The sequence below is a fragment of the Dermacentor variabilis genome, unplaced genomic scaffold (genome assembly GCF_050947875.1).
Source record: "Dermacentor variabilis isolate Ectoservices unplaced genomic scaffold, ASM5094787v1 scaffold_12, whole genome shotgun sequence".
NCBI lineage: Eukaryota > Metazoa > Arthropoda > Arachnida > Ixodida > Ixodidae > Dermacentor > Dermacentor variabilis.
Genome location: NW_027460280.1, coordinates 10,689,059 through 10,701,546, shown reverse-complemented (window position 1 = coordinate 10,701,546; position 12,488 = coordinate 10,689,059). Strand labels below are relative to the sequence as shown.

Here is a 12,488-nt window from a genome sequence, read left to right as displayed (position 1 = left end):
CTGTGGCAAAATGAACGAATGGTGGCTACCGCTGTCATACCAAACAAAGTGATTCGTGATTACTAGTGACTAATTCTAAGCATCTCCACGCTATTAATCTTGAATCATCGTTCGAATTACTTATGATTTGACATGCACGACGCTATGCAGCATAAAAGTACAAGAACACGGAACAGAGCTTATCGCTAGTGATCATTAATGGCTCTGTGGTGTCAATTAGCAATGTTGACTGATCAAAACTCTCATTTATTGACACTTTCATTTATACCATTGACGGCGTGCATAAATGATGGCTGTGACCATCAGACTATACAAAGTGATTCTTCATCGCTAGTGACTCAATCTTAGTACTTCCTGTAGTTATTATTTATAGTTATTGAATCGCCGTCTGAATTACTTTCATTTGAAAACTATTACACTATTCTGCATGAAATATGGAGAACATTGCAGTGAGCGCATCACTAACGATCCCTAAAAACTCGACGGTATCAGTTGGCAGTGGTAACACAAAAGTGCTCATCTTGCTACAGCTTGATTAATACTACTGACAGCACTCACGAGTGAAAGCTGCCTCAGTGATAGTAAGATAGATGAATAATATTCACCAATGACTTAAGCATACGAGTTCATAGTAGGCATAGTGAGTCACTGGTTTCATCGCATTTCATTGGATATATATGACGTTATGTAGCGTAAAACAACGAGAGCCCCGAACTGCGCATTGTATTTCACTTGTGCTCACTAGTTACTCGACCATATCAGTTAGGTGTACTAGGTAATTAAATGTTACTCATGACTGTTTTCATGGTATCGATGACAAGGTGTTTGATTGGAGGCTGCGGATATCGTAGTAGAATGGTCAATCGTATTCGATGGGGGCGAAATGCGCAAACACCCGTGTGCTTAGATTTAGGTGCACGTTAAAGAACCCCAGGGGGTCAAAATTTCCGGAGTCCTCCACTACGGCGTGCCTCATAATCAGAAAGTGGTTTTGGCACGTAAAATCCCAAATATTATTATTAATGGTCAATCGTATTCGCTGCATAGCGACCGAAGTCTCCCTATAATAATAATTATGGGGTTTTACGTGCCAAAACCACTTTCTGATTATGAGGCACGCCGCAGTGGGGGACTCCGGAAATTTCGACCACCTGGGGTTCTTTAACGTGCACCTAAATCTAAGTACACGGGTGTTTTCGCATTTCGCCCCCATTGAAATGCGGCCGCCGTGGCCGGGATTCGATCCCGCGACCTCGTGCTCAGCAGCCTAACACCATAGCCACTGAGCAACCACGGCGGGTACCGAAGTCTCCCTGCGAGCGCCTAGTGATTATCATCGAATCACCCTTTATTGTTCCCTTTGATAGCCATGACCAAATCACATGTGTATCATTAACTCAACGTACTCATGTTGACCTCTCTTTTCAATTAATTTCGAGAATTGTCATCAGCTGTGTCGCTCTCATAACGAAGTAGTGATTAAAAACCTCCAAAAATGGTCGTCAGTCACGTGGCAGGATAGCTACGGGTCTCTCACCTCGCTCTTTGATTTTCAAGGTATTAACTCATAACATGTTCGCAAATATTCAAAAGTCTAGAACTTCAAAGGCTCTTGAACTCCGTTATGCCTGGATTAAATTCACTGGCGTTTGGAGTATTTCGGCTGGCACTTTGATTAAATTGAGTGGTGCTTAGATTAAAATCACTGGTGCTCGGATTGAATTGACTGGCGTTCGGATTGAATTGACTGGCGCTCGGATGAAATTCACTGGCGCTTGGATTAAATTGAGCGGGAAAGCCTGTAGAGACGACCACTACGCCGCCGCTGGTCGAATCCGACACGCCACACACCTTTACTTGTGATAGCCGTCTGACCGCACCGCCACGTTTGTCGTCATGAGGCCGAGAAGCGCTGAATTGAGGCACGTCCTCAAATTAGCGCGCGCAAGGCGGCGCGCTTAAAAACGGCCGCTGCGTTCCGAAGGCCGGTGCTCGGAGAGCGGCAGCCAAGCGCGAGTCCTCTCGCGAGATGCCTCGGGAATGACAGAGAAGGGAAACTGTACCTTCCACAGTGGTTCGAAAATGAGAAGCGGCAGCGCATGGAACTTATCAGGGGGCTCGACAGATGGCGCTACTTAAACAGGAAGCGGAACTCAACGGGAACTCAAATGATAACTCAAAGGGAAGCTCATTACTTTTCGAAGCGAGATCGGGATGCCTTAGAACACGCACCTATAAAGCGAGATATAAGAAGGAAGAAGAAGCATGTGCTTGCTGCGGTAAAGCTAGGGAAACTACAGAGCATGCTTTATTAGAATGTGAAGACGTCTACCCAGCGGTCGATTTAGGCACCACTGGCCTCCTTGAAGCCCTTGGGTTCAGAGGGAGCAATGGTAAAGCAAACATGTCCGCAATAGACATTAGTAAGAGGCGACTGGAGGATTAGTGGAAGAAAAGTAGGGAAACGACAAAAGACGGAGACGTACAAAAGCACAGTTCGCAATAGGGGATCAGAAAATTTGGGCGTGGTAGTTCAGAGTGTTTTTTTTTTCTTGTTTAACCTAGGCACGATATTAGGCAGTATAGTAGCAAGAGCTTGGTGGCGCACCCCACCGCCCCGTTCCAAAGGGGACGCTTATAATATCTATCCAACCATCCATCCGGAAATGCTTCTTTTAGTGCAATATCCAATATTGCCGCTTTATACCTGTTGCGTACGCTGGGCACGCGCCGTGCTCGCCTCGTTGGCTTTCCGGCATGCCTCAGCTGCCGCGTTTTATCGCCAGGAGACTAAAGAGCCTCTACTGACGCCCATACAAACAAGCCACTAGTGAGGGAACAGGACGTGCGACTTTATAGGCAGAAGAAAAGCAGTGCACCTTCTCGTGCAAGAGCAGCACTAAAATTTGCAATTCGAGATACGCTCAAGCCGTTAACGCGAGCTCGTAAACTGCTCACTTTCGTCGTCGCACATGGCGATCTGGTAACGAGCGACAATCAGTAGCAGCAAGAAAATTGGGCAGTGCACCATCTGTTTGCATTGAGAGTTGCCGCAACTTGCATTGCGAAGCAATCGGGTGACGCAAGGCATCTGCTGCCGCAACCAACACAGCGACATGGCCTAGTCGGCCTTTTAGCGTTACCTCGTTTCGAACCTGCACGTTTCTTTTTGTTCTTTCGGGGCCGCTAATGTGTAACTCATACTTGGTGCCCCACATTCTCAATATGGGCCACATCACGGCCGATGAAGGCCCAGAAGCATAATTTGCCCGCGGCTGCAGCAGGAAAGTTCGAATGGGGAGAGCACCAATTACGGTGCATGTAAATTGGGAGTCACTGTGTGGACTGCAGGAGCAGACGGTTACTTCGGGAGGCTGTTGCCCATGCAGCTGACCAGGTCGCCACATCAAAGAAACATAACACGGCGACCATTATCAAATTAAACTCTGCATTCAATCACCGCATAAGGTTCAGACAATACACTGTACATTGGCTAAGATCCACATGACAGTGGGCATTCACGCAATACAGCTCGCTTACACCACATTCAGCTATTCAACTTCAGGCACAGTGCTTGCCTACGTCGCACATGGCGGTCTAGTAACAAATGACAACCAGCAGCGCAAGCAGATTGGACAGTGCCCCACCTGTTTGCATTGACAGTCGCCATAACTTGCACTGCGAATCAATCGGGTGACGCAGGCACCTGCTGCCATAGCCAACACAGCGACATGAATTACCCGGCATTCTAGCGTTACCTCCTTTCCTACCTGCACGTTTCTTTTTGTTCTTTGGGTGGCCGCTAATGTGTCGCTCACACTTGGTGCCCCACCTGCTCTCAGTATGGACATGGTCCGTTTTGTGGGAATCACCATTTTGAAGGCCTTTCCACCCATGTGGATATCATACACTTCAAACCATGTAATCATGTATGATAGTCTCCATTCACGCCGAATCGCAGCCAAAGAAGGCCACAAGCACACTTTACCCACGGTTGCAGCAGGAAAGGATTGTCGTTCATTGCTGCAACACTAAGGTCCTCTTCCTGAGTTAAAGCCGAGTACCTGTTCTGTAGCTTGATCCGGAACTCCTCTAGTTTCCCTCTTACCGCTAACTCATTGATTGGCTTCTTGTGTACCAGTTTCTTCCGTTCCCTCCTCAAGTCTAGGCTAATTCGAGTTCTTACCATCCTATAGTCACTGCAGCGCACCTTGCCGAGCACGTCCACATCTTGTATGACGACAGGGTTAGCGCAGAGTATGAAGTCTATTTCATTTCTAGTCTCGCCATTCGGGCTCCTCCACGTCCACTTTTGGCTAACCCGCTTGCGGAAGAAGGTATTAATTATCCGGATATTTTTCTGTTCTGCAAATTCTACTAATAACTAGCTCGTGCTATTCCTAGAGCCTAAGCCATATTCCCCGACTGACTTGTCTCCAGCCTGCTTCTTGCCTACCTTGGCATTGAAGTCGCCCATCAGTATAGTGTATTTTGACTTTACCCATCGCTGATTCCACGTCTTCATAAAAGCTTTCAACTTCTTGGTCTTCATGACTGGATGTAGGGGCGTAGACCTGTACGGCCTTCAATTTGTACCTCTTATTAAGTTTCACAACAAGAGCTGCCACTCTTTCGTTAATGCTATAGAATTCCTGTATGTTACCCGCTATATTCCTATTAATCAGGAATCCGGCTCCTTGTTCTCGTCTCTCTGCTAAGCCCCGGTAGCACAGGTCGTGCCCGCTTTTCAGCACTGTATATGCTTCTTTCGTCCTCCTAACTTCACTGAGCCCTATTATACGTCATTTACTGCCCTCTAATTCCTCCAATAGCACTGCTAGACTCGCCTCACTAGATAACGTTCTGGCGTTAAACGTTGCAAGGTTCAGATTCCAATGGCAGCCTGTCCGGAACCAACCAGGGATTCTTAGCACCCTGTGCTGCGTCGCAGGTCTGACCGCCGTGGTCAGTTGCTTGGCAGCTGCTGGGGACTGAGGGCCGGGGTTTGACTGTTGTATTCATATAGGAGGCAGTGGCCAAGTACTGCACCAGGGTGGCCAATCCTGCTCTGGTGAGGGAGTGCGTTACCGGGATCAGGCTGCACTCCAGGCCTGTTTATACAATTTTATCAACATGCGGATTTTTTTTGCCTTTTTTTTAATTCCGGTGGAAAATTGCATGGCACCGGGATTCGAACCACGGTCCTCTTGCACGCGAGGCGGATGCTCTGCCTCTACGCCACCGCTGCACCTGCAACGGTGGCGGTAAAGAGCAACAAACTGCTCATTATCACAAAGAATGAGGTGATCACTTGTGACTCTCGTGACGTCATCAGAGTTCTCACCCAACCATGCACTCTCCGACATGCATATCAAACGAAATGGCTTTTGAAGAGCAAGAACCTGCTCATTATCACAAAGCCGAATGGGGTGATCACTAGTGACTCACGTGACGTCACCACGCGGTTTACCCACCCATGCACTCTAGTAACCTGCCGACATGCATATCAAAGGAAACGGCTTTCAAAGAGTAACAACCTGCTCATTATCACAAAGAATGAGGTGATCACTTGTGACTGACGTGACGTCACCAGAGTTCTCACCCAACCATGCACTCTCCTAACCTGCCGACATGCATATCAAACGAAACGGCTTTCAAAGAGTAACAACCTGCTCATTATGACAAAGTAGAACGACGTGATCACTAGTGACTCACGTGACATCACCACGGTTCTCGCCTAACCATGCACTCTCCTAACCTGCCGATATGCACGTCAAAATAAAGGGCTTTGAAAAACGTACGACCTGCTCACTATCACGAAGTCGAATGAGGTGATCACTAGTGACCCACGCGACGTTACCACATTCGCACGCGAGCGTCAACTCCCCTTACCTGCCGGGAGGTTTATAAATATAGTTTTCAAAGGGCAGGTTGCTGTTTCTATCGCTCATTTAACATGACGTGAGCACTAGTGACTGATGATGCGCTGTTCTGAGGAACTCGCGCAAGATACCGTGTTAGAGAAGAGGCGAATTGACACGCGCAATCCGTGTTATGATGGTGACTCACATGACGTCACCATGAAGACTATTCAGCACGCACTCTCCTTTAAGGGCTGCGTTCATATAAAAATATTTTAAAGGGCGAGATATATAAATTGAGTCATACCTTTTTCTTACAAATGAATTGAATTGGTCATATTAGAACTACAGTTCTAATATGGCCAGCAACCTTCTTATGCAACCGACCTCAAAAGAATATATCACTGCCTAGGCTTACACTTTGATGGTTGCCGCGTGTTAGTAAAATATAAGTGGAAAATTAACGAATAGCTGAATCTCGGATCGACTGCAAGAAGTACAACCGACAAAATAGCGTCGTGATGTATTTTATGAGACATCTCGCTCGACATCAGATGTGCAAAGATACGGTAAGATCTTTTGAACGAAAAGTGGCAATTTATTCGATGCGGTATTTACTTTCACAAGATACCAGGGCGCTTCCTGAATGGGATTATAGAAACAGACCGAGAACAACTACATGCTCTCCTCTCTGAGCGCAGCCTGAACAAAAGAAAAGTTGTGCCTCTCAAATGCTGCGCAATCCACGCGCTGAACAAGTGGCCTTGCGTGTTGCGCAGCAACGAGCGCCTGTGCTCCTATTGTGCGAGTGGAGTCACCAGCACTGCGTCGCGCCGCTCACTGAGGTACTGTTTAACTGGACATTTAACTTCCTGAACGGGATTTAAAAAAGGGCGGCAGGCGCTTCATGGAATGGTTCGAGCTGACCAGATTTGCCTGTTCTGCGCGATTGTGAGCGGGAGCGTTGTGGAAAGTGAAGACGGCCTCTGTATCCGGCTCCTCAGAGGGCGGAAACGTCGGCGAGAAAGTCACTGAATGCGATCCAATGGACTCTTTCGACAATTCGCCAGTGCAGCGCACCGACATGCAGGCGATGATGTTGATGTTCGCGCCTTTGCGCCTTTCATCGAAGTTGTCGTCAGGAGGGCTGCCATGTCCTTTTTGCGCGGCCGAATTTTTTTGAGCACGATATATTGTAATTTGTTTCGTCGACGTAAAAGTGGCAAACCCCGGGCCCATTGGTTTGTAACCATTGTGCATACTATTTTCGCTTCTTCTTCACGTCGAAGCGATTGGGGTCCACCGGCCTCTGGGTCGCTAATTTGATGGAGTAGGTGTGTGCGTCGAGGAGGCGGTCAACAGAACTGGTGCTGATTCTGAGGCCAGGTGTTCAACGGTTTGCTTTATCTGTTTCAGCGTGAACGCTGGGTTCTCGTCGACAGTTCTTGTTACGACGGCGACAACGTCGGCACGAAACTTTGTGATGGAGCCCCCCGTTTTCAGAGACACTTCACGGTCTGTCACTGCAATTGACCTTACAGTTTTTAGGTTTATGCCCAGCGTCTCGGCGAGTTGTCTCAAATCATCGCCGCGCCTTGAGACATCGACGATTCTTGATCGATCGACGTCAGGCACCTTGTTGTTTTTCCTGCGTGGTTTATTTTGATCCTTGAACGGAGGACCCCGCTTTCGCACGACGCTCGCCTGTTCGCCTTCAGGAGTCCCACGTTCCATGGCGGTCAGCTCAGGTAAAAATCAAGCACAGCAGTAGCACGGGGAGCACATAACAAAAGGCCAACACACGGAAGTGTTCCTGAAGCAGCCATGACGACAGCAGTAGCGGGGTAACTGTGGTCCTATAGTGCTGGCACCAATACAGTGATCACAGCAATCAATAGGCGGCATAAGGGCGCCCGTATATGTCGTTTGTGTGTGCCTTCGTCCTCGTCTGCTCAGCGCCGTAACCTCTATTTGTAAGGCATATATATATATATATATATAAAGTTGATGGCACAGTGGAGGCGTTGTCGCAAACTTAAATACTTGGAGGCCGCTTAAGCTTCGCCCTCAAGAGTGGACCACGATAGCATTAAAAGGTCCCCGACTGCTTCCCGGCAACAGCAGCCTGTGCGAACGTAATGTTTACGGCGAAACGCTAGCGGCGAACGCTATGCATGGAGGCAACCTTTCTGGTAGAGACGTGGCCTCTTGCATGGGCCGATCCCGGATATAGCGCACAGCCGCGCCATGAAAGGTTACGTCATTTTCAAGTTTCTGGTTATTGTTTCGCACTTTTGATATTTGTGTCCGACAAGATTTAACATAAAAGGCATGGGCTGTCGGTGCTTTGTTTCATTATATTTGTTTGTGAGCCGTCATTCTCAAAATTCTGAGGAATAACTTTGTCAAGAATGCAAGACAAGGTATGAGCAACGTTCGTGGTAGAATGGTGTGGCAGTGTGACCCGCATATACGGAATGTCATATGGCAAGGCGTATAGATATACCTAAATATAAACACGGATTGTCTGTTAAAAGTTATGATGCACAGTTTCGAGACTCGCTTCGCCAAATCATGCTTGCCGGCGCGTGAACGCTCGCGAGTCATGGCGGTTGACAAGACGCGTCCACTTGGTTCGCCTTGGTAGACGTCGTTTCGTATTTTTGTGGGGCAGCGATAGCATCGACATTTCTCTGGATACACGCTTTTGGAACAGCGTTTGTCGCCTTACGTACTTTAAACGCAAGCACCTTTGCGCGGCGTTACGGTGTGTGCCCCTTCAAGACGTTTAGTTTAACGTAGAGGAACGCAAACGCTAGGAAGCTTTATTGAGCGTGATGTTAAAAACTAATTTCGTTCAAAGAAAAAATGCCGTGGAACCTTACTCTTCCATATCCAGTGATCGAGCACGTACGCGATGACAAGCTCCGCAAGCACTGGCACAGAAATCTTGACGTCCTAATTGGGTGCATTCGCAGCTTATTGCTCTGATCTCTTCGAGGTCATAATCGCGTTGTGTGATCACAGTGCCAAAAAATGTTTTCATTTTCTCGGGCATCATATTATAGACATGAGCGCAAGCAACATATTACTGCATCTTTGATAAACATTTCTTCGCCCACAACATGGATGAAATCGCGCTAAGGAACTGTTCCGAAAAACGTCCTTCGCCCACAAGTGGTGTCTGCTACGGCTCTTGTCAGCGCCGAGAACAATTAATGCTGCTTTAGGCGCCCATAATTTATATTTCGGAGCGAAAAAATAAGTCTGTTTGTTGAGCTTCTCTGAAGCAGAAATACCACCACTATTTAGTGAGAACTACGCTCATTCGCCATCGCAGATGAGCTTCCGCCAACCATGCCACTCACCTGTTCGTTGTAGAAGCTTCAACATATATTTGCAACTTGCAAACACGCAATAACAGAGACCTGTATCTCCTCATTGCACAAACCGACGACTGCAGATGGCAGTTTTTCACTGCGCGCTTCATTTGTTTTGCACCGTCAGCCACAAGTACCAGACGGCCGCTGAGAACCGTTGCACTGAGCGCCACTTTTGCGTCATGATGCGGAGATGTGGTGAACTATACGCTCCAGACGGGTGGCACACCTACTCCTCTGGCCACCATAATGCCGTTGTTTCTATGTGTCTATTTAGGCCTACGGGTGGCGCAATCGCAGAACGATCTCACTAATTGGGTAATTAACGCGGTGAGTTTAGAGAAAGCGCATTTCAACAGTTCGTGGCACGCCTTTCGGCTCGAGTCCAAGGTGGGATGTGGTTGTGTGCCCAGTGCTCCGCCGCGAGCGCGACGAGCTGCTGGCGCTGACCGACGTCAAGGAGCGCGACGTGTACCTGCAGCCCTCGGCGAGCGCCCGGTCGCCGCTCGAGCTGGCCGCGCTGGGCGCGTGCGCGTGCCGCGGCCCCCGCCAGGAGCCGTGCCGCTGCGCCCACGCGGCGGCGCACAAGCAGCGCCAGCTGGCGCAGCTCGCCGAGCGCGCCCGGCGGGCCGAGGCCGAGGCGCGCGACAGCGCCAAGACGGCGGACATCTACCGCGAGGCGTTCGAGGTGCAGCTGGCCCGGAACCGCACGCTGACGCGCCGCCTCGCCCAAGTGCAGTCGCGCAGGGACCTGCTGGGAACGCTGCTCGCCAAGAAGCCCGACAGGAGCCTCGTCGACGACCTCGTGGAAAGCGTGAGTACACGACGGGGTTGCAAGATGGCCAAAAAATTGCCATCTCAAAGCCCAAAAGTGGCCAGACGCAAGTTTTTTGTGAGCGAAAAGTAGCCAAAGGCATTGCCAACACGTTTAGTGGTGTAACGCAGACGGTTTATGTGGTGTCCAAATCTCACCGCGTATTTCCGGCTCCAAAATTGCTTCCGTCGCATGCAACCTTGCACAAGACTGACCTCAAGATCTGCGTAAAAAATTCTAGTGAGAGCTGCCACTCATAGGTGGAGTTGGACATCACTTATTGTTACAATGCACCCAAGAATTTCTTTTCCGATTTACTGATGACGTCATTGGTCTACGTTCTGAGCTAACTTTAGTTCACGCCTCGCTTTACCCGAGGCATTTTCCCATAAGAGTCGGGCAACGCATTGCCAGCGCCAACCACGAGGACCAGCTTCGGCTGGTCACGATCGAGTGACCACTGCTTTTGCAGCTTGCATTCACGTGCAGGATTACTATAGCGGAATGGAGCAAGAAACTCGGCGAGTTTCTTAATCCATTCGGAAACTACGCAGCACCAGACGCTTTTTAAAAACAAATATTTTCTTTAAAAACAAAAACTGCGATAACCTTATTAGGGTTGCAGTATGTATAAATAAATAAAATAAAAAATGCACACAAAGTAACCGTTGTTAGAGGGGTCTTTCTCCCGTTCCTTCTGATCAGCATGGGTCCACTTGCCCATGCTGAGTTTTGAGAAGGCGACAAGATTTTTCTTGCAAAATTTGTTAGCCAGACGACTACTGCAGCCAGAACATGTTCGTACCCTCCGACTCACATGGGGCTATCACCACAATTCGCTACGTTTGTTTCAACCAGAATGAGGCATGTGCCCTATTGATCGCGTAGTGGAAACCATGATTTCAACGTGCTACCTTGCATTTAAACACCGCACTGGTCTCTGCTGAAAGAAACTTTCCCCATCACAAATCATTCTTCTCACTCGATGAGCGCGCATGTCCATGCAGGGCTCTCGCGATCATGCGTACCACAACTAGACGAGAATGTTTCGTTTTGATCGACAGTCGTGACTATTGCGCTTCGCTGAGCATGTACACAAAGATCGAACCATCGTGTTTCCTGCTTAAAACAACTTGCGAATATTTATTGCGATAGCAATTATATGGACACTACGGACACATTTCTGCCGTCGCCGTGAGGTTCCGTGTGGGCGAAAGCGAGCGAGGTACGCGGCCCGGATTCGCGACTATGGCGCGACTATGGCTGCTGGCGTCCCTCGATGTCCTCCTCGCCCGCCGCTCCGTACAGACACAACCGTGGCGTCTACTACGGCGTTGGCCAGGTGAATCGCGAATGCCGCAGTAGATGCCTTTGGAGACGCCGTACGGACGTGTTGCCAGTGCTCGTGCCTTGAAAGCGATCTGCGACGTGGCCAAAGTGCACGCCTGCGTGGTCTCATCTTCGAAGCGATGCTTGAAGGGTGCGCGTAGTGCTGGTACCTTCGTATGCGCCGTGCTTTCGACGTTTCGTTCGCGTGAAGCGACAGATGCACGGATCTCAATTGGCTCGTGGCTGCTGTCCCGATTGCTAACTCCAGCGTTTTCATAGAGAGTTTCTGCTGTCAGCGAGCGAGATGTGTTCATGTTTACCTGTGCGCGTGTGACACCGTGCCGGTTAAATTAGTTAAAACACGTTGACGGGCGAGTTGGTTTGAATCCATGATATAATGTGTAAGCGCGACTAAACAAGGACTTAGAAGCAGATCGACACACAGAGTCTCTGTGTGTCTGTTTCTTTCTACGTGCTTTTCAGTCACGCTTACACATTCTATCAAAGATAATTTAGTTAGTAAGCCAATACGGCCGATAAAACTACTATCTTTACTTCGTACAGCTATCTACTAATTTCCTATCGCAATCGGTGATTCGCCTTTCGGGCGCAATTGCGAACTTGTCATAAAGTTACTGGGTAAATAAATAACGCCGTGAGTTGCGGGAAAACCAGGCAATAGGCTTCGAGGAAACTTTATAAACATTAAACGACCATGGGCGAGAGTGACGCTCCGCGACATGCGTGCGAATACTTGAGCTCTTGACTAAGTCCGCATAATAGTTCGCTGTATAGCAGCCGGCAGGCAGCACGTACTCGACAGCTGTCATGCCCGCCATTTTTCTTACTGTACCACGTGTGAACCGGCAGCAGATGGCGCGCAGCCAAAGAGAGCTTACCTGTGGAATGATGTGTAAACATGGCAGCCATGAATTAATGCCATCTTACCAGCGCCGGCATTGCCTAGAAACACAGCCTTCGAGATTGCCTACATATATTTGTAGCAGCAATGAGCTTCGGGTTTTCACAAACCGGCGTTCGAGAATTTTGTCAGTGTTGACGCGGTCCTCGGGACTCGAAAGTCCTTAAGAAAGAAATAGCCCA

General features: G+C 48.8%; 1 protein-coding gene across 1 annotated transcript in view; it reads left to right on the top strand.

The window, feature by feature from the left end:
• LOC142566076 (coiled-coil domain-containing protein 125-like) overlaps positions 1–12,488 on the top strand; it is a 410,736-nt gene that overhangs the window by 309,053 nt on the left and 89,195 nt on the right. The window contains exon 5 of the mRNA XM_075676817.1: positions 9,655–10,055. Within this exon, the coding sequence (XP_075532932.1) occupies positions 9,655–10,055 (401 nt within the window). The remainder of the gene's footprint in view (positions 1–9,654; positions 10,056–12,488) is intronic.